We start from the raw sequence: 22,551 nt of genomic DNA, 5'->3' as shown, positions 1-22,551 counted from the left end.
CACACTTATATATACAGGAACTATCAGGAAAAGCTTCCTCTGTTCTTGCCATCTCTCTATGCATCCACTTTTGGCTATCTTCAGTGGGACATCTCAGCTTTCACTCATGTGGCCAGGCTGAGGGTTCTGTGGTAGTTTACTAAAGAGATGAAGACCTGCTTCCTTCCTTCTCTTCCAGAGCCCTAATCCACCCTTGCCTTTTTGGGTCCCTTGCAGAGCCTGGGGACTCAGCAGCTGCCCAAAACTTCAGTGTCTGCTCATCTGCAGCCGTAGAATTCAGCCAGTCATCCCAACCTGCCAATGCTCACCTGCAACCTACTTCCACAAACAATGAGTTTTATTGTAAATATGAAGAGGTGTGCTGGTAGCTGAGTAAATACTTTGACCACCTGAAGTGCTGCTATAGGGTGGAAATAGGTCTGGCGTGAGGGGGTATGTGGGTTTTAGGATGGGGATCTTCGTTGAGTCTTTTTTTAAGCTACCAAAAGCTGGTTTAAGATGCCAGAAATTTTTTGGAGGAGGGAAGCATTTTTCAGTTCCACACTGTATTTTCCACTCTCAAATAAATGAATAATGAATGAATGATTGGGAAACTCTTTGGCTGTGAACTGTCCTCTAAGTTCCAACTGTTTGTATTTGTTCATGGTTAACATTAATCTCCTTTTCCTGCTCCTTAATCAATACAGAGTGCTTTAGTTAATGGTTGACTATGCGAATATGATGCATGTGCTAAATGCTGACATTGCCTTTCCCCAAACGCTTTATGCTCCCTTTAGAAAAGAGGCTTTTACTGAGGCTCACGGCGCAAGAAGAGGAGTACAAAAAGTAATGGTAATTGTGACTGATGGGGAATCACACGACAACTACAGATTAAAAGAAGTGATTGATGATTGTGAAGATGAAAACATTCAGAGATTTGCTATTGCTGTAAGTGAAATTTAATGGGAAAATGCAGAATCTTAAAAGTATGTTTCATCTTCCAAATATAATTTCTGTTTGAAAAGTTCATTTCATAGCATCTTTATGGAAATACAATCATTTCAGAGAGGAAGAAAAGAAAGAGGCTGAAAAAAAGAAAAAAGACATTAAAAATTTGCTTTCTGATTTTATAGCACATAAGAAAAAGCAATCTATCTGTCTTCCTGGTGATGACAGGTCTGTATGTGTGTGAAGAAATGCAGAAAGAGTTTGAGGGGCACTATAAAATCAAATCTTTTTTGTTAAGAGCAATACTGAACAGAATGTTCAAATCTTCTGAGCAATTTCTATGAATGCTTTACTTACTTTAAAAGAAAAAAGGCAAATGTAAACCATAAACAAAAACTAGGTTTATTACAGCTGTCCTGTGTGCTGGCATTCTGAAGTTGTCATTTCCATGTTGAGCAAACTTAGTAGCTGAATGAGAGGAACATGTCAAAGCTGTTTAGCCTGGAGAAGAGAAGGCTGCATGGAGATCTCATAGCAGCCTTCAGATATCTGAAGGGGCCTACAAGGGTCCTGGAGAATGACTTTTCATCAGGGATTGAAGTGATATGACAAGGGGTAATGGGTTGAATCTTAAACAGGGGAAGCTCAGGTTAGATATAATGAAGAAGTTCTTTACTGTGAGGGTGGTGAGGCACTGGAATGGGTTGCCCAAAGAAGTGATAAATGCTCCATCCCTGGCAGTGTTCAAGGCCAGGTTAGACGGAGTCTTGGGTGACGTGGTTTAGTGTGAGGCATCCTGGCCCATGACAGGGGGGTTGGAATTGGATGACCTTAAGGTCCTTTCCAAATCAGACTATTCTACGATTCTATGATTTGGTGTAAACCCAACATACCCTTCATGCTGTATTTGAGTATTCTATTCTCAATCTGTTTTCTCTCATGAGTTTTGAAGATGTTTGGGATTGTTGCTTCTCTGTTCCTGTCTTTCATTGCTTTGATACAATGAAATGGTGTGGAACCATGCAACTTCAAGAAGATACTGTCTTAAATTTAAGGAAAGACATAAATAAAAAGTTGAATCCAGCGGCATACAGATTTTCAGTTATTTCCTTCCTAAAGCTAGATATCTTTAAATAAAATTTTCCTTGAAACTGGAGTAATCTTTAGCAATAAAAGCCCTGTTTAGAACTGAATTTGAATTACTCTAGTGTCCAGTTGGACAGCGGTCCAGCTCCAAACATGGGAGGGATTTTTCTTTCTTTCCTCTAGGTAACTTAAGTGTATAGAGCACTTTTTCCTCTTACCAGTACTTCTTGGTCTTGGAATTGAAGAAGTGAGTCATTTTGTTCTGAGGCATCCTGAATTTTTGCAGCAGTGGTGTTAAAACTGAAAATCAGATGTAAAGTCTTGTAGTGTGATGGTGTTATTCATACTGAACTCAACTGTTATGTAGGATTCATAAGAAAAATATGCACACCGACAAAGAATTATTCTGTACCTTATTAACTTGTCATTAGTTGCTTATATACCAAGTTGTGAGGAGAACTGGTGGTATTTATACAGAAGTGAGTGCAGTTGTGTTTTGTTTTGGGGATTGTTGTGTTGTTTTTTTCCTAAATTAAAGCCTGCTTCAACAAATCATAGAATTGTAAAATAAATCATTCGAATTTTGTGAAGAAGGGAAAAAAGGACAGTTGAAAATTGCAGATGTTACACAGTTGCTTTGTTTGCTATTGATTGTATTTTCAGAAAAACAGCTGAGCCTCATACAGTTGTGTTCTTATTGCGAAAGAATGATTTGAAATCAATTTAAGGGAGGTTTTAACAGAGCAAATTAAGATTAGATATGATTTCCCAATATTACCTGACAACCTGCCTCAAAGGTATCTATTTTTTAAAAGAGGTTAAAACAGGTTATAAAATGTTTCCTTGACTACTTTTTTTATTTTTAATTCTCTTTAGATTCTGGGCAGCTACAGCAGAGGAAATTTAAGTACTGAGAAATTTGTAGAGGAAATAAAGTCAATTGCCAGTAAGCCTACAGAAAAGCATTTCTTCAATGTTTCAGATGAATTAGCTCTTGTAACTATTGTTGAAGCACTTGGAGAGAGAATATTTGCCCTAGAAGGTATGCTCTTATTTAGAATTTTACTTCATGGCAGCATTATAACTGAAACAAATAGAAGACCATCTGCTTTTATCTGCCTTTGCAATGTATTGTGCTGTATAAAATGTGTTGTGCAGTAATTTTTTCATGCTGATCATAAGAATATTTTACAATTAACATCAAAACCATAGATAATGATGTAAAATATATTCAGATGGGTTAAAGCCTGTGGAGACAATAGCTTAAAAGGGTAACTGAGCATCGCTGGTTTTGCTGGGGTAAACATGCAGTTCCCATACCTTAGATAAAAAAACATTGCCAGACGATATCCTGATTATATGTTCATCTGCCTATACTTTCAGGTTGTCTTTTTGGTTAGTTGCTAGTTACAGGATATTACTTTGCCATATAAGCTAATATGGACTTGGTGTATATAGTTGATAAGATGTATTTTTCTTTTGGAAATATTCATGACACTCAGATTTTAGCACAGCAAAGTCATTCTCTCATAATGTCTGCTTACATTCTCCATTCAAATTAAGCAATGCTTTCCAAATCTCTGTTTGGTTCAAGAGCTCTTTCGGCTATCTCTGAAAGGATTCATGGCATGCAAAGAAGACACCCATCAATTTGGACTTTTTTTTTTCAACATCTCAACTCTCCAAGTAACTGGAATAGTGTAGTTTACAGCTGGAATAAAAAATAATGTTGGCTTGAATTTCAAGATGTAGTACAAATACGAGAGAGTATTTTGAAGTGTTTTGTTTTTCATTTTTATTGGAGCTATATCAGACATGTTTAGTTATTTTTTTAGGGTATCATTTAGCTTGGTCAACTATTACTATTTTCAGCAGATTAGTACTAGATATTTCTTCCAGTTGATATGTTTTTATCTTTTTCTCTCTGGAAGGTTTTGTTTCCTCAGTTGTGAAATAAATTAATTTGAGGAGAATTTAGTAAACTCACGGAGTACTTCAAAGTTCATTGACTAGGGGACTTTTCTGTTAAGTCTTTGTTTAGTTCCAGTGGAGAAACAGATGTTCAAACAGAAATTGAAAACTTCATCTTCAATTTGTGCTTTGTACTTCCAGAAAAGTGAAAAAAAAAAATCATTGTCTTTCATTAGTAAAATAAAATGTTAGTTACACCTATTAAATATAAAGGATATAGAATAGAAAGTTAATCAACTGCTAGTCATGACAGCTGAGGAAGTATGTAAAACCTAGCATGGCAGTTTATGGACATCTATATGCTCAAAGTCGAGGTTTCATGCCATAGCTCAACCCTCTCAACACCTGGATGCCAGTGGAAGAGATGGTCTTACTTTGTCAGAATCCACCTTGTCCCTTTTAGCAATCAGTAGCCATTAGGTAGAGCCTGCCTGTCACAAAAAAACCTAGCCTCCAAATAGTGGAGTAAGTTGTGCTGGCTTGAAATCCCTGGTGGAGGGGAATGCTTTATATCATGACCTCTAATCATTCCATTGACTTTAGTCATTGATTCCTCTAATCATATGAAAAAATTACAAACATTTAATATTAAAGAAGTTCTGAAGCTTAATAAAATATACAAACAAATGCAGTTATGTTGATGGTGGCAAAACAAACATTAAATTGTTTAAATGTTTAAATTGTATGAATGTTATCTGTTTGTATGACAGTCCACTCTTGAGATGACTAATCTTTATCATCATGTCCTTCAGTGTTTTGGTCCTTTAAGCATATTGTACCTCTTCAAGTATCAACCAGTTTTGCCGTACTCTTTGAATTCATCTTTCATTTTCTGCAAAAGATGCAGTAATAAATATGTACTTCTTGGATATTCTGATTTTTTAACGTAAGCCTACTATAAACTGTTTGGATATTTGCATCTTTATATATTTTACTTATTTTCAATTTTTATTTAATACAGACTTGTTTGTGTTACAAAAATTGTATATTTGAAATGAAAAATTTGGAAAATTATTGCTATCCACACTGTAAGAGACAAGCTAGGGAATTTCACCACTCCCAAAAGGCTTCTTGATTTCCAGATTTTCAGTAGGAACTCAGAGATGTGCTAAGATTTCTGTATAAAGACACCTGTGATGTAAGACAAGAAATGTTGCCTCCTCCACCTGTAAAAGTCCTAGAAATCACGTAATCTGGCTGCAAGGGAATCAGAATAGAAATTGAAAATGGAATCTTAGCTTTTTGTCAAACCATAGCAAGTTTGTGCTACTCAAGTTGCTCCTTGATTACTCCATCTCAATTTCCAAGGTTGAGATGCTAAGTCAGTTTCTGGCATGGTTTCCTGTCCCCTCACAAAGCATTGCAGGAGCTATTCTAGATCTGCTATTCTAGACTGTGTCCATGGATGTATTTTTGTGGCAGGGGGAAAAAGCAGATTAGTTCTGTTACACCCAGCTTCTGGCGACAATCCAATTTATTGAATGTGTGCCATGTGGAAAAGATTAGTTAAACCCCATACACTGTAGCTGAATTAACTTATGTGCATAACATGGTGATCACAGGAACCTTGATTTTTTTAAATTCTGTGTCTAAGTCTGTTTAAAGTCTCAATCTAAATAGCCTCGTACTAGTATAGTAGTACATTTGGATTTTTTTTCTTGGATTTCATGTTTTCTTTTTGGTTTTGGCCTTTTAAAAATTGCAAAGTAAAACCTAGAAAGAATGGAAAAATGAAATCCAACGAAAACCCATACTTGACAGCCAGTGAATTTTTACATATAAGCTTTTCAATATGCCTCTGTGTTTCATGGCATGGACTTCTGGATTTAACAGCATTTTATGTTTTAACCAACCCATAGGCAGGCACAAATGTTTTTACACAAAATATCCTTTGTAGGATGCTTGGCAGTTTGAAACTCAATGGAAAGTTAGACTGAGGACCACTATCTAAGCAGCATTCAAAGCTGCACACACCAACAGTACTGGCATTGTCCTCTGCCTTGGACTGTGAGTCCTATCTTTCTCAGCTCACCAAGGAACATCCTTTACTGTATGAAAATATTGCTTATTAGCAAATGTGAAACTTAAGAGGTTTATGGTTAAAAGGGCCTTTTTCAGACCTTGCAAAGCAGCTACGTCTTGTGAAACATGATGGCCATATTTGTGTGTAAAACATTTTGTGTCTGAGATCATGTCTCCTTCCTATGACTGGCTATAAATCGAAGCAATTAGCAAAGACATTGTGTCCCAGGAAGCAACCTCTGTGGTTTAGTTGCTATCAAAAGTTCAGTGTTATTTAATAGTTCAGATGCCTGAAATTCATGCAGCCATGGCTCCCTATGCCTCAGTTTTCATTCACACAATTGGAGGTTTGTCTCAGCCCTTAGCTGGTAGCAAATTATGAACTCTTCCTGTAGCATACAGCCTGTTGCCACATCTTGCTCTCAAGAAGGAATCGGTATGAAGAATAGAGTTACCTTACTTGGCCACTTAAAGTGGCAATATAGCGTTCTTGAGTACTGCTTTAAGTAGAAGAAGGGGCAGACCTCTCTCTTTCCTGATGATACTTCAGTGTACCTGGGAGCAAAGCAGCCCATCAGAGTTTAATAACTAACATATGAGTAGCTGACAAGACACAAACTGGTACTAAATCAGCTGATAACCTTTTTATTCAAAGTCATCAAGACAATCAGGAAGATTTTCATATAACTTTCTGTTCAGGATTATAGTTCCCAAGCCATTTCCTGAGCCTTATGAATCTGGAACAGCTGAGATTTTCCTATGTTATTTTTGTGAAAGTTCATACAAACATCAAGTGTTTTTCATTTAAAGTTTCTCCAGCTGCCTACAAATTTTTGGTTGCTTGAATACAAGGCCAGGCCTACATGGCTGTTGTTTTATTGTTCACTTAGCTCAAGTGGAAAAAGGCTTAACCATATTAATCAAACATTCCAAATATATTTGCCATCAGCCTGAGGTCAAATGTGTTCGGTTTTAACTTAGAAATATTTGTTGGACTAGTTCTGAGACATGATCTTGAAATGGAAACCTTTGTACTTAATGGTAGCAGTTAACGCATCTTAATTTTTGTATTCGTTATAAGAATTTATGGCAAAATATGTTCACCAAATATTCTGGTTAATTATGCTATCCTTTACTACCATATAAGCGTATTTATTACACTATTCAGATACTTTTTCAGATTGAAATGAATTTATTTTTGAACCTTTTTTTTTTCTGTTTTATAGCAACAACAGACCAGCAAGCCTCCTCTTTTGAAATGGAGATGTCTCAGGCTGGTTTCAGTGCTCATTACTCTCAGGTAAATAAACTGTTTGAAAATACAAGTTCTTTTACAAAGTAGATTTTGTTGGTGATGGCATGAATTTGGATGAGTGTTTCAGAATTCTTTTTACAGTCCTGTTTGCTGTTTACCTCATTTCTTAGGGGGTAAATATTTATTAAACTGGGATGCAAAAAAACTTTGGAATTTGTATTAGCAGCAAATCACTTCCCAAGTATTTTATTTATTCTTGAAAATCAAAAAGTATCCATTGATACTGATGATCTACTCAGTGTACATGCATGAAATTAAAATTTAACATGAGGTGAAAAGAACAGGAAGAGTTAAGCTTTAAAGACACAAAAATGCACTGATAGTGGAAAGGAGCACAGAAGGAGAATAACTGAATGGAACTGAATAAATGCTAAGAAATCTGAGATAAATTCACATATATATTCAATATGGCTTTGTATAGAGCTCAACATATCACTGGGAAAAAGAAAGAATAAAATACCTTGGTGTGATTTAATATAGATACATTATTGCAGAAGTACTCTCTGTTAATTTTTACTCTCTGCACTACATTACACATAATGTTCCAGATGGTGTATCATACCTTAAAAACAGGTATTATCCTGTTAGGGAGTATGAGGATTATTTATAAGATTATCTGTTTGGTAGAGCATATTCTTAAAGTTCACAAACAAATGACCTGCTGTCATCAGAAGCTCACTTCAGAACCTCTCTTCAGTCCTTGGTGTCTTGACAGACATGAGGTCAGTGAAGTTTGTCTTATCTGGAAGGTTACATTCATGCCTTTAGGCAAGAAAGGCCAGCAAACCATTTCTCATGGGCAAAAGGCTCCTGCATAATATACAAGACTCAGAGATTCAACAGAGTTCAAGTTTGAAAGTTTGTTTGGGAAACGTATTCTCTCGTTACCTTTTTAAATCCCTTTGCCTTTCTGTTTGTCCTGGAATGGTGGGATGAAGTTGAGCTGCATTTCTTTCTGCTGCTTTTCCTGAATGTCCTGAATGACCCTTTTAAGTTGGGTGCATTTTTAACAAAAAGTACAAGATATACTATGATTGTAGTAGCCATACTATAATAGAAAAAACAGGGCAAAATAAGCGAGTATACAAGAAGCATTACCCAAATGTAAGCATCATGATCATCGAATGTCTTAAAGACAGGTCACACAGCTTTTTGTTTTTCTCTGCATAAGGATTGGATCATGCTTGGAGCAGTTGGAGCATATGACTGGAATGGCACAGTGATCATGGTGAAGGACAGTGATATTTCAATGCCAACTAATGGCACTTTTCGTGACAGGCATTCAGAAAAAAATGAACCCCTTGCAGCCTATCTAGGTGAGAGAAATAGCCCATCTTATAACACTTTTCAACAAATGCTACAAGATCTGTCCCAAATCTCATTCAGAAAGAGTGTCTTACAGAATAATATCTTAGATTCTAGGAGTCTGGGAAGATTTCTAATGTATAAACATGTCTACTGTATGATTTTCTTGTTCTTAAAAAAAAAAAAATTGCTCCTTCTGCAATAAAAAAGTAGTCCAAACACTTACGTACCTATGTATATCTATATTTTCCCTAATAAACATGTCTAATCTGTTCAGAGATTTCACAGATTAGTCTAGTATTCTTATAAAATTTTTCTATGCCTTGATATTTTAAAAAATGTGTACAATAATAAGTCTAAATCTTTGTTTAAAATTAAGCTAATTTCTGTCACTCAATGGATAAGAACAACCATTTACCACTATGGTTTTTTTTAACAATTGGCAATCTTTTGTTTTCCTCTCAGCCTTTTCTACAAAAAAGCACTGGTGGCCCTGTTCTCTCCTGTAGGGCTTGCTTTCTACACCTCACAGTTCTGTTCACTCTGCTATCTCCTTTAGTTCACATTTTTGCTGATGAAGAGACAACACTAGAATAATTTATTTTTTTTTTTTCCCCAAGCACTCTATTTTTCTTCTTTGCAGAATGTGATTAGAGGGGTTTTTCATATCTCAAATTCAGTAAAGTAGTTTTAAATTTAGATCCTGTCCTCTATAATACTTGCAACCCTGACACCACTTTGATTGATACACAATTTTTTTAAGTCTTTCTTCACCCAAGTTGATAAATTGTTGTTAATATTAAACAGAGCTAGGTTCAAAATGTCCTCAGAATCACATCTAGATAACACTATTAGTTTGACAGTGAAATGATGTCAGCTGTTCTTTGAAAGTAGCTTGTCAATCAGCTACTCACGAGTTATTTATCAGTACCATTATATTCCTTACACTGTGTGCGGATGGCAAAATGAACGTGACTCACCGAGCCTGCAAACAGGTTCAGTAACAGTTGTGCTCATGACTGAGACTGTAGGCAAATGCATATCCAGCCCCTTTGACAAACTCTGCTATTACTCTCTAGAATATTTAGGGTTAAACATCTAGTTGTACAATAACCCTTAAATTATTAATCAGAAGTTATTTCTAATATGCATATGCATTTTGTGTGTACTGCATCTTAAATTCTGCTTCCTAGGATATACTGTGAATTCAGCACTGACACCTGGAGGCGTGCTGTACATAGCAGGACAGCCACGATACAATCACACTGGCCAAGTTATCATTTATAAAATGGAAGGAAGAGAGGTACAAGTACTTCAGAGGTTAAATGGAGAACAGGTAAGTATGTATTCATGATTAACTACCAGTGGAATATGGCATGAGAAGTAGATACTATGATTTCAAATGAGAACTCCTCACCAGGAGAGTATTTGAAACTGTGAGTTGTAAGCAAGATTAGAAGGAAAGGTTAGGTAGATACTCTGGTATAATAAATAATGGAAAGTGGACTATATAGTAGTCAAAGGCTCTTGGAAATTTTCCCATTGAGGGGAGAAGTGCTACTCCCCTTAGCACATAGAAGGCACCATTTGTACCTTCCAAACTCAAAGAGAGTTGAAAGTTGAATGGGCCATTCTCAAATTAAAAAATCTGACAACAAAACCTAAAACAGAAAACAAGCTTCAGCAGCAAACAGACCAAAAAGATCTTCTAAGTGACAAAGAAGATTCCTGCTGAATGGTTTTCATTTGGCACAGTTGTAAGCAATTGTAGAACCGGTCTCTGAAAAGGCAAGGTGCATGACGTTACTGACTGATTTATACCTTATATTTTCTCACAGATTGGATCATACTTTGGGGGTGTTCTTACCACAGTTGACATCAATAGAGACTCATTTACAGACCTTCTTCTTGTTGGAGCTCCTATGTATATGGGAACTGAGAAAGAGGAGCAAGGGAAAGTATATGTTTATAGTCTGAACAAGGTAAGGATGCTCCTTATTGTCTCATATCCTTATTTTAAAGATATACGATCATCTAAGCTGGGGAAGGTGAGCTGCTGAATTTAGCGACACACGATTTTGTCAATTGAAAGCATTACACAGATTGATTTTGAAAACTTCCTTCTCGAAGTCTTGTTTTCTCACATTTTTTTTTCTAACACACTATATACATAGACAAGCATGTAACATATAACTATATACAGCATATATATATGTAACTATATAACATATAACAGCGTAACTATATACATATATATAGTGTGTGTGTATATATATATATATACACATAGATAAGACATCCTGTAAGCGGCAATACAGCATAGACAGAAATTTATAGAATTAGTTTTCTATCATATTTTCTTTTTGCTTTCACAGATTAGGGAACTGTAGGGCTCATCCATCCTAAAAGTGTGCTCCAGTATCCTTGTGACTTGCTTACCAACCTAGGGATAAACACATCCAGCAGCTTTTAAGCATGTCACAGCTAGACTGAGGAATATGTCAACTACACCACAGCTTCTTCATTTGATAAGTCTTGCTTCCAATACATACTTTTTCTTCTTTTTTTCTTCTTTTAAATTGATGCCATTGTATATTGTTATAACAATATATATTATCAAAATATGGCCTAGCAATGGTGGCCTCCTAAAATGCTATTGTAAGAAAATGACATGAGGAGGCTGGATCTATTTGACAAGGAACTCTTCCAGTTTCTACATGCATGTTGCTAACAACAAATTGCTGGTGAAGAGGGTTGGCAAGAAAACAAGAATTCCATGTCCTCCAGTAATGTGAGGTTTGAAATTTGTTTTTCCTGTGTTTCCTTTTATCCATCTCCAAATAAAGGAGATGCAGCAACTGCTTGCTGCTGATGAACTCTTAACATGGAACTCATGGGACCCATCTCTTTGAAAGATCGGTTACATAGCATACTGTCTATATGGTTTTAGTCTAGTGTGCACATGGGACCAGAAGGATACATAAGTTAGGCCATGGAGTATACGTCTACTGAGGACAGAATTCAGTCTATACAAGATAAATGCTGGGTTTTATTCTGGAATAACAGTATTGCCATCTGTGTTTCATCGGAAACTTGGCTAACTTCTCAGATTAAGAGAATGCCTTTAGAAAAGCTCTTTACACTGTCTTAAAATGAAGTGGTCTACTTGCAATGACGACCAAATATGGTTATGATACTGTGCTTTCCTGCAAACCACTAACTTCAAGAAGTACATTGAAGCACCTAGATGCAGAAAGAGAGCAAGAATGTCTTTCCCACCTGCTTCTCAGAAAGAATATTTGAATTATATTTACGGACTCACAGTTTCCATAGTGCACTCAATCACTAGAAGTAGGATGTAATTGTTTCATTTAATTCATCAAGTTGTCTTCCAGACAGGATCTCTTAAAAACCTGCATTGCTAAAATGTTGATGGAAAACCACAAACTTTAAATCTGCTCTTTCACAGACAAAGTTTGAATACCAGATGAGTCTTGAACCTGTAAAGCAAACATGCTGTTCGCCACTAAAACAGGACACCTGCAAAGTCCTCAAGAATGAGCCTTGTGGTGCGCGCTTCGGGACTGCAATTGCTGCAGTGAAGGATCTCAACCTTGATGGATATAATGACATTGTAATAGGTTCTCCATTAGAGGATGATCATCGGGGAGCTGTTTATATTTATCATGGCAGTGGCAACACAATCAGTAAAAAATATTCGCAGGTATGAAATCAAACTTTAGATTGTCAGCTGCTGTAACATAAATCCGTTTCCCTATGTGTTCCCAAAATATTGCCAAACTATGACTTGACTGGTCATAACAGCTTGGTTTTTGAAAAGCTCTGTACTTCCAAACTGTCACTGATTTAACTGAATTTCACTCTGTTAGAAAATATATTTGCTTGTTTTTAATAGAAACCTTATGAAATGTTCTGTACAGCCAGAAGAGTAAATATTTGGCAATTCCTAAAATTTACAGTGTTTTCATCACCATGGTAACTGCTTTAGGAGTATCATAATGAAAATGTAACATATTTTAAGAATCTAAAAGTCACCAAACTGCCAACAAGTGCATCTTGAATGTTCTTATAAAATTCCTCAATATACACTGCATAAACCTCTTAATGCTTTTCACAGCGTATTGCATCAGGTGGAGATGGGGAAAAAGTTAAATTTTTCGGCCAGTCTGTGCATGGAGAAATGGATTTAAATGATGATGGACTGATTGATGTTACTATTGGAGGCCTTGGTGGGGCTGCCCTCTTCTGGTACGGATACTCACAGCAGCTGTCAGGCCAGAAAATAACCGTTTGTATTGGGAGATCTGTGTTACTTGCATGCACTACTGTTTGGACTGTTGTGAGGGTACTGGTTTCATCTCATGTTTTGACACTGGCTGTGAGTCTTTGTCTTTTCACGTGTTTCTGGAGGAAAAAGTATAGAACTTAATGGATAACAGTAATAAATACAGGAATGTTTTAGAAATCTTGTTAGCCTAGTATGATCTTGTTCTACTAGGCCATATTCAAAATAGAAACTGATTCCACTTGTAGCACCAACTAAAAGAAATAAAACCCAAGGTTTTTTTCTTTTTCATGCTGTATTGCATATTATCTTATTAGCAATATCAAGCACAGGTTCAAAAACTTGGGAGTACTGGCTGACAAGAAATTCAACATGACCCAGCAATGTGCACTCACAGCCCAAAAAGCCAACCATATCCTGGGCTGCATCAAAAGGAGCATGACCTACTGCTCTCCTGATGCAGGAGACAGGAAAATAGATATTTTGCCAGCTAAATTTTCTGTTGGTTTAGAACCCTGGCACCCAAAAGCAAAGAGCAGAATATACAGAGCGTATAGTTAATTACTTGTCTAGACCATCAAATATGTGTATTTTAATATTGAATGTTGCATATTTTGTAAGTTAATTCTCAAAGTAAAAAAAAGTTCCTGCTGTTATTTCCGAAGCACTTTCTCTGTGGTGGTTTTTTTTTAGGTCTCGTGATGTGGCTGAAGTAAATGTTTCCATGCAATTTACACCCAAAAGCATCAATATTCAGCAACAAAATTGTCAGATAAATAAAAGAAAAACAATATGCATAAATGCTACAATTTGTTTTAAGACCAGACTAAAGTCAAAGGAATATACATTTGAATCCAGTAAGTAGATAAGTGCTAAGCTTGGAATCTTTATGCTATAAAACTGCTGTGCTTGCTTTTGTGTATTTCTGCAAAAATGGAATGCAACCTCTTCTAAATTCACCATTCAAAGTGCATTTAAGATATGTTAGGAAAAAAAGAATGTGTAAAGGCAAACTGCTCCATAATATTGATCTCAACTTCCTTTGCAGGTCTGCAGTACTGGATTACTCTTGACTCACAAAGACAGATTTCTCGAAGCTTGTTCACAGAAAGCCATGAGAGGAAAATGCAAAAAAATATAACTATCAAAGGGTCAGAATGTATTAAACATAACTTCTACATGTTGGCAAGTAAATCATTTAAAGTGTTTGACATTATATTAGCCCAAAAATATTCCATTAATCTGCAGCCAGAATTAATCTTAAGAAGTGTACATAAAATTTGTTTACTACTTGAGAATTTATGTATTTGTATAGGTATAGAGATGTAAGCTATTTACTTAAATGTACAGTCTATTTACCTTTGTCTCTTTCTTTGTGTCTATCTTAAGAAAGAGCATAACACACCTATTGGAACAAGCAGCTATCCTGGTTAGTAGCTTAGATGCATTCAAAACCAAGCAGGAGTAAGTGAGCTGGAAGTCTAATCTGCATATTGGTACAATTTCTCCTACTGAAATATAGTAGAAAAACATGCAAATTACGTTTGGGATAGAGAATACTTACTCACTGCAAAACAGAGATGTAATTAACAACTGTGAGTATGAAATTGCCTAGATTGTAAGTAATGTGCAGAGTGAATAGACATGTGCCCACATTTAAGATGTTTAGTGACTTCACAGTTGCACCATAATGAAAATGAACGATAAATGGTGCCCAAAATTTGCTTGAATATGCAATACATCTACTAACAACAGGCCTCAGTTGACTTAACACAAGGTGATACTGCTGCGGTTGCTACCTTCACACAAGGTGATACTGATCCTTTAAGCATGACTAAAAGAGGAAAGTTTCAGAGTAGGTTGTTCTGAGACATTTTCAAATGCAACTGTGTTGGATATGCTCAGGCTATGTGATATTTTATGATGAGATGAGATACACAAAAGTATTAATGGATATTTATAAGGATTGGCTTGCACATTAAATGCTTTATCATCGATTGCAAGCATTCAGTTGCTTCTCTAGCAAGGACGGCAGCAGTGTGAGTGAAAAATATTATGTCTCAGCATTGTTTGGGATTTTTAACCTGCTTAGATATTAAAATGCATGTCTGTAACTGCAATTTTGTTTTCATTATGTTCTAGGATAAGCCTGACTTTCAGGACTCTGTAAAGGTTTTGCTGGAGTTCAATTTTTCTGATCCAGAGAGTGGACCTGTTCTCGATAGCAACCTGCCAAGCTCAATATCTGAATATGTAAGTCAGCAAGACTGTGTTAATAACCAAAGTTTTTAAGGTAAAATTCATAGCGCACACAAGATCTGAAAGTATTAGCCACAAATTGGCTAAAGAGGGAGGGTCCTTGAGCTTGTCCAGAAGATGTTTCCTCTAAATGAGTCTTCAGGGGTGAAGAGCTTGATTCAGTGTGCTTGGGAAACAGCCTGGGATTTTAAAGCATCCAGAGTTAACTGAAGATAGAGGACAAGCAACTTTTATTTTTTTTTTTTTAATGTAGATAGAGCAGAGGAAGGCTAGTCATTTACTTTGATGGTGTTTGGCATCATTCATGCTTCTGCTATTGCCTCTTTTTCTAGTCTAGATGAGTCACTTAGAAGGGAATAGGTAGAAAGCTTACATTTTATCTGTGCATTTTACAGGATATTGGCATAATTAACTGATTAATATCAGGGAAGATTGGTTGTCAAACAGAAGACCTTATATAAAATTAGATAATGAATTAAAATGCAAGTATTTAATTTTAATAATAATTATAATAAAATTGAGAATAAAAATACTATTGTTGCAGATTCCCTTCACAAAAGATTGTGGAGCCAAAAATAAATGCATTTCAGATCTTGTTCTGAATGTAAAAGCAAGCATAGCTGGAGACAGGTAACTACACTGGGTTTATTGTATCCATTGATATCTGTATAAAATTTCTCTCTAAATTACATATTCTCTGGTCTAATAAGATAATGCTGTGACATAATTTCCAAATCAGAAACAGTATAGTCTGGACAATGAAAGAAGTTCCTCTTTATGTCAAAACAGATTAAAAAGTTAAGGTGTCCAACATTCTTACTTTATTTTACAGCTCTTCTCCATTCATTGTAAAGTCACGCAATGATAAGTTCACCATCCAGCTCTCTGTGAAGAACAAAAAAGACAGTGCCTATAATACCAGAGTTTTGGTTCAGTATTCTCCAAATATTATTTTTGCTGGCATTGAGGTATGAATTTTTCACTATGTCACATTTATCATAACCTATATTGCTGGAGAGATCTGAGGAAACCTTTTTGTTACACCCAAATTCCACTCCTCTGGCATCATCAGTTTTTTTTAAAAATGCTGTCCTTGCTTATCTTTCAAAAAGAGTGTATTTATTTTGACCTGAGTGGACTTTTGCCTCATCTCTGTTAACTACAGACACAAGTTTCACAATGCCACTTAGACAGTAAGTGCTTGCATCTTAGATGAACATCAGCACCATGAACCATCTGTACATCTGCAGAGCCAGAAATGCTTTTTTATTTGTCAGTACAGCTCCTGAGCCCCTAGAATTCTTGCATATGCACAGAAAAATCTCTTGTCTTGGTAAAGCAGCACAGAGCAGTGCCTTCCTCATCCCTATCTCAAACAGCATTTCTGCCTGCCTCAGCTATGTTACACATGCACCTCATTGCAGGTAGGAAACATTAAGAGAAGTTAGTTTTTCTATCAACAGTTGCACATTAGGAAAAGTCAGGGATCCACAGCACCATTGTTGACCCTGTTGCGGTAATTTACAGAGTAAGAATGTCACTATTATTGCGAAGTTAGAAACACATTTACAAAATTACTTGTAAAGACTGTAATAATGCATATGTTGATCTGCTACACCCTATGACTAATTTGCGTGGTGTCCAGTTTGCATATAACTGTTAATGTTCCTAACAATTTCACTGGAAGGAAATAATGGCTACTAATTTATGTAGATTTCTATAGGTGGAAATTATTTTCCAGAAGTTGCAGCTTCCTATTCCCATTCAAGTTAAATTAAGGCTATGACTCTTAAGACGTGATGATGAAAAGCAGCAACGGTATATATGTTCAACAGGTCTTTGATGCCTAGTGAAGAGTCTGCAAAACGCCATGATTTCACCTTCTTTTTTTCTATAGGATATACAGAAAGATAGCTGTGAATCTAATCACAACATCACCTGTAAAGTGGGATATCCATTTCTAAAAACTGCAGAAGAGGTAAAAAGTCCCCCTGTATTCTCCTTGCTCAGTGTTGTTCTAAGGCCAAGGCAGTCCCCATCAATGCTGAATTTCTTTTCTCTTGTGTTCACTCCAAAACCTATCCATGTATGTTTCCTAATCTACCATTGACATGAACTGCACAGACAGGAAAACATCAAATTTGGCCAGAAGGGTCTCACTCCAGGTGTACAGAATATTGGTTAGGATATGCTGATAAGATACTTTATATACTTTGTATATAAAACTTACTTGGTTGAAAAGAGAGTAGGCTGGTATTTGGAAATGCTAAACTGGATCTGCCACAGACAGGTATCAGGTGTTCACCTCTGTTTAGTGGGGAGTGAGAGGTGTTTCCAGCAAGCAGTCCACTTAAAGTCAAGCTCCAGCGTCAACAGCTCCAGGAATAAGTCTGTATCTCCTGCTGGAATAGAGAGCGAGCTTTAGATAAACTAAGCCTTTGAAAATATGCATCTAAACCTAACTGAAATAGTTCTGGTATTGAACTGGAAAAGGCCAAATTGCATGCAAATGAGACCAACTGTCTTTTCTGGCAGTTTTTTGTCTATTCCTCTGGCATATGAGATCTGTGTTGCAGATACAAAACAGCAGGAGAGTTGTTCTCTTACATTGCCTTCGGCATACACCTTCGAGCTTGTGTCTTGGACTTACTCGTAGGAATTAAGTGAGCTGTTAACTTTGTTGCAGCCAAATAAGCATAATACCCAAGGCCAGTGCCCACAGTGCTCCATTCACAGCTTTACGGGATTTTTCACATTTTCCTTTCATGCTTTTTTGGTTAGTTTATCTGTGGCTGTAGATCCCCAAATTTAGAAATATTATATTCTTATTTGCATTCAGAAATCAATCAATATCTGATTCACTGATAAGCTTCCCTAATAAACTCTTTTTTAAAGACACTCCCAGCTCTTTTTGCTGTTTTTTAAATGTGAAGAAATACGTAAGACAACTTTCTCTGGGTCACTTTGTAGGAAAGATTTGTTAATATTAAAGAAAAAAATGAAAGTCTGAGCAAAAAAATCCATTATAGTAACAAATAATAAAGCTTTTGCTTCATATAAAATTATCCTTAAGTGTCAGCATATGAAGGACATGTTTAGCACAGTGTTCCCAGATTTTGTATACTGCCAAACTGTGGTAGATTTGCCCTAGTTATAATGAATAGGGAATTTTTGTGAGACCTAGTAGTCATTTATTTGCATTGTGAACATTTCTGTTTGGTATTCTTGGTGTTTAACTGTATATTAATTGAGTCCAGTAGCCTTCCATAGAAGCTCATCTTCACTGTCATGGTCAGGTGCTGAAGCTTTTGTTTCTTCCTCATTAGAGAAGGGGAAAAAGAAAAATATTTTTTTTTTAATATATTGCTTGTAAGACCAGTTGGTTTCTGTTAAGAATTATTTAGCCATGGATTTCTAATATACTGTAGAGTAAGTTTTACTGAGGCTTCTTAGTTCTAAAAAATTGAGGATTCCCTTATAGAAAACTTAAAATGTGAATACAGATTCTATATATAAAAGTAGCAAAAATGTGCCCATTTTTCATCAGATCAAACCATATCAGTATGCTTTTTTTTCTCTCTTCTTTTAAAATGTGTAATGTATTTCCCTAAACAGATTTCTTTCAAAATATCGTTCCAATTCAATGCATCGTATCTCCTCGAAAACGCTACCATTCATGTATACGCAACAAGGTTAGTTGCAATCCTTACTTGTTCACCTTCTGATTTTTGGTTTGGTTTTGTTGTTTTTTTTTTTCCTTAGAAAGCTCCACAGCTTTGTATTTCATTATAAAGCAAGGATGACTTTTCTGAGCTCAGAAGTAGAGTTAGAACCTTTACAGAAGTACTCAGTCCAGCAGTAGAGTAATGGAGTAAATAAATAGTGGTTTGTCTCTAGAGACTGAGAGTCACAAATAAGGCATAATTTCCAATATGTTTACCTTCAGAAAAGATTTATTCTCTTAAAAAATTACTACCTATTTTAGCAGGAATCACAGTTCATGCTAAACAAAAAGATCTGGCCTTCAAAGTGGAAGAGCATTGCAGAAGTTGTCTGTGATAAAGGAATGAACTTGCCCCCAGTGTTTGTTTTCCCTGAAAAATCCAGGGATGGTGTGAGATTAGTGACCCTTCCTTGGCCCATTTTCATTCAGTCAACTGCAGTCTGTAATTTTAACAAAGAGCTGGGGCTGATGCAGGATTTAACTTTTCAGTTACTGGAAATATTATTTTGAATTTATTGTTAAAAGGTACTAATTAACTGGAGAGGAGTAGTGATTTTATACCTAGAGATGTATTTGTTTCTTAAGATCCCTTCAGACTCAGTAGTCATTTTGTGTATGCATAGTCTGATCTCAGTGGCATGTGTTGTTTTTTTTAGTGACAGTGAAGAACCACCTGAGACCTTGAGTGACAACAGAGGACACATAACAATTCCTATAAAATACGAAGTAGGATTAATATTTGTAAGGTATGCTTCTGTGTGCTTTATTTACTAGCACAGTAAATAGCAGATGTTCAAAGAGAATATAGGGTTGTTGTTGAGCTGTGCTGAATATGTACAGATGACAGCTTCTAGTCTCTTGAACAGGAAGCACAGGCTACATGGAAAAGAGCAGTTACATGAAATAATGGAGCAGTTACTGTCCCTATCTTGCTGCATCTCCATGTTATCTATTTAGATTTGATCTGCTGTTTGCAAGTACAGCAGCAGCTTTTGTTGATTCTTGTACTTTGCTCTCTTCTTTCAAAGGCATTTCAGGTATGTAAGAAAGCAAATACTTGCATCTTCCTGATGGTCATGAGTTCATGTCACTATAATATTGCATGGTGTGGTGTTTGATTTCCAGCTTCAAAAATTACCTTTAATTTTAGATTCTCAGGTGCTTGTTTTTATCAACTCAAACATAAACTTTAATGCACATCTTGTAATACACTTTATTTTCAGAAATATCTAGAATGCAGTTAAATTCCATCTCAGAAAAACATTATTAATATTATCAGTAGACTACATTGCATGGTGAACAGGTGTAAATAATTAAGTCAGATTAATTTTGGATGCATTTCATGGTGCAAATCTAGACTTCTTTTGTCCTGTAGGGAATAAGGATAAATACAGAAACTGATTTTGTTCTCTTTTAATTTGGTTCTCTCTTTCTTAGGACCCTCCCTATTTCACGTGGCAGTAGTCAGGATAAGGGATTGCATGGCTAGAATAACAACAGCAAAATTGGGCCCTGTATATTCTTAGGAACAATATTTGCTTATTTTATAATTTCATGAGAACACAACATTTAAATGTGCATAATAAAAAGTTAATACTATTCAAAAAAATGGGGGGGTTAAGCTCCAATGGAAGTAGTAGTGCATTCTTAATTGCGAGAGTAGTCCTGGGGGTTTCGTGAAATAATGAAAATATCTATATTATTAAGTGCTGCAGTTTTTATGAAGTTTGTGTGCTTACTGGGTTTTTTTGGTTGTGTTATTTGTTGTTTTTTTTTTTTTAAATCCGCAGTGTTTTCAAAGAGCACCATGTTATAATTGCAGCAAATGATACTGTCCCTACTGCCATTAACACAACAGAGCAGATTGGAGATGAAGTTACCCTACATTATAGGGTAAGAAACCATTACAACCATAAAAATTAGTTTGCATTACTTAATGTGATAGCCTGTTACTTAAATAGAAGATGTGCAGTATGTTAAACCTTCTACGTGGGTATTTTGTGTTCAACAACTTTTTTTTCTTTTTGCTTGCTTTGGAATAAGGTGAGTCAGAGGTTTTCAGAGTGGTCCATCCCTGTAGAATAGTTCTAGTGGGGTTTAGAGCTGCTACCCTCAGCAGGAGAAAGCTAACATGCCGTGGTAAATGAGAACTTGACCTATGTACATTGCAGTTTAGAAAAGGTATTTTCAAAATCCAGTCAGCTTTGAAAAAGGCAAATGCCATGCTCGAAGAATGTTGTCTTCCCAATGGAATGAATACTGCAAACTAAAATCACTTGTGAAAGATACTTAATGTATTAGAAGCCCAACCTCAAGTTGAAATAGGATTGAATTCAATTACATTTAGAGCTGCCAGCAGCTTGTCACAAATGATGTCGGAAGAAAAAGGTTCTTTATCTTTACTGAGCTTGTCCACTTCAGAGTCAGGATCACTGGTTACCCCTGCCAGTAATTCCACCTAGGAGTTTTCTCCACCTTTGGCCACAGCAGCCTGGTCAAAAGGAGCAGCAGCCTACAGATATATCGCATGATCTTCTCAGGAAAAATAGGAGAGAGGAGCAGGTGAGCAGGAGGGCTGCTGTATAAGCACACCTGAGGAGTACCTGGCAGGAGCCTTCGCTGGTACAGTGACTCCTATCCCATCTTAAAGCATTTTGGGTCTTTATTAAAAATTAAAATGAAATTGCTGTAGGTAGAAATCCCAGATGATAAAGAGGATGCAGTAAGCAAGATAACAAGAAGAAATTTATTTCAAAATTGCCTCTTTCATCCTGTTCCTTTGATTTTCTTCAATAATGCATTTTATTACGAAGACCACGAAAGAATACATTTGCTAGTTCACAACAGGCTGTTCTCAGGGAAAAGAGTTCATCACACCACATTTTGTAAAACTGACTATGAGAACATAAAAAAATAAAAATAAAAATAAATCACAAAAGAAAAGGAAAACCAGGAAAGGGAAAAAAATCACAATCAAATACCATCAAAATAAGGAAAGTACTAATCAAAACCTTTTTTTTTTTTTATAGGTTGAAAAAGGTGAACATTTTCCAATGCCAAACCTCACACTGCAAATCTTATTTCCCAATGTAACTGCAGCCAAGAACACTCTTCTCTACCTTACTGCATTGTCACATTCCCAAGTAAGCTAGGAATTTATATTTTTATAATTAATTTAAATTTGAATTTTTTTCTTGTAAGGAATTGCATAATGCAAACATTTGTGGTTATACCTTGCTTCAAGGTAGATGCAGCTTTTAGTCTAAAAGACAAGATGGTGGTCTTTTAAGCATATGTACAGATATGTATGACAGAAATTTATTTAAAAGAAGCAAGTGATTTTAAAATGATGTTGAACAATAACTGTACTATAACAAGGTTAATCTGATATATTGCCAAGTGATTAAAGGTTCAAACTGAGATAAGAGCAACAGGAGTTTCTTTCTTAGTTTTGTCTACTGAGCCTCAGATTGTCTCTACTGCAGTCAGTGCTTATTGCAGTGCTTAGTGCTTATTGCTGCTGTGTACATCTAGAGCTCAATCTCCTGTTTAGTCCTCTTCTTTCTGTTACTGAAATTAGCCTTCTTGCACGTCTCCTCTCCAGCACTAGCAGTCCTCTGGCTTCTTCCTCCTCTG

At 36.0% G+C, this 22,551-nt stretch overlaps 1 protein-coding gene across 1 annotated transcript in view; it reads left to right on the top strand.

Annotated features, from left to right (window-relative positions):
• The window catches only part of LOC133277530 (integrin alpha-1-like), a 65,741-nt gene that overhangs the window by 37,150 nt on the left and 6,040 nt on the right, over nt 1–22,551 (top strand). The window contains exons 9-26 of the mRNA XM_061469420.1: nt 777–927; nt 2,890–3,055; nt 7,233–7,306; nt 8,493–8,637; nt 9,820–9,962; nt 10,465–10,608; nt 12,096–12,350; nt 12,765–12,895; nt 13,626–13,789; nt 13,981–14,117; nt 15,075–15,185; nt 15,736–15,821; nt 16,024–16,159; nt 17,089–17,169; nt 18,807–18,883; nt 19,572–19,661; nt 20,706–20,808; nt 21,945–22,058. Of these exons, the coding sequence (XP_061325404.1) occupies nt 777–927; nt 2,890–3,055; nt 7,233–7,306; nt 8,493–8,637; nt 9,820–9,962; nt 10,465–10,608; nt 12,096–12,350; nt 12,765–12,895; nt 13,626–13,789; nt 13,981–14,117; nt 15,075–15,185; nt 15,736–15,821; nt 16,024–16,159; nt 17,089–17,169; nt 18,807–18,883; nt 19,572–19,661; nt 20,706–20,808; nt 21,945–22,058 (2,308 nt within the window). The remainder of the gene's footprint in view (nt 1–776; nt 928–2,889; nt 3,056–7,232; nt 7,307–8,492; nt 8,638–9,819; nt 9,963–10,464; nt 10,609–12,095; nt 12,351–12,764; nt 12,896–13,625; nt 13,790–13,980; nt 14,118–15,074; nt 15,186–15,735; nt 15,822–16,023; nt 16,160–17,088; nt 17,170–18,806; nt 18,884–19,571; nt 19,662–20,705; nt 20,809–21,944; nt 22,059–22,551) is intronic.

The sequence above is a fragment of the Pezoporus flaviventris genome, unplaced genomic scaffold (genome assembly GCF_033815535.1).
Source record: "Pezoporus flaviventris isolate CSIRO_AGI_PZ_B2104156 unplaced genomic scaffold, CSIRO_AGI_Pfla_v1 ptg000057l, whole genome shotgun sequence".
NCBI classification, from domain to species: Eukaryota; Metazoa; Chordata; class Aves; order Psittaciformes; family Psittacidae; genus Pezoporus; species Pezoporus flaviventris.
Note: the sequence above shows the minus strand (reverse complement) of the source record. Positions and strands in the feature narration are given on the sequence as shown.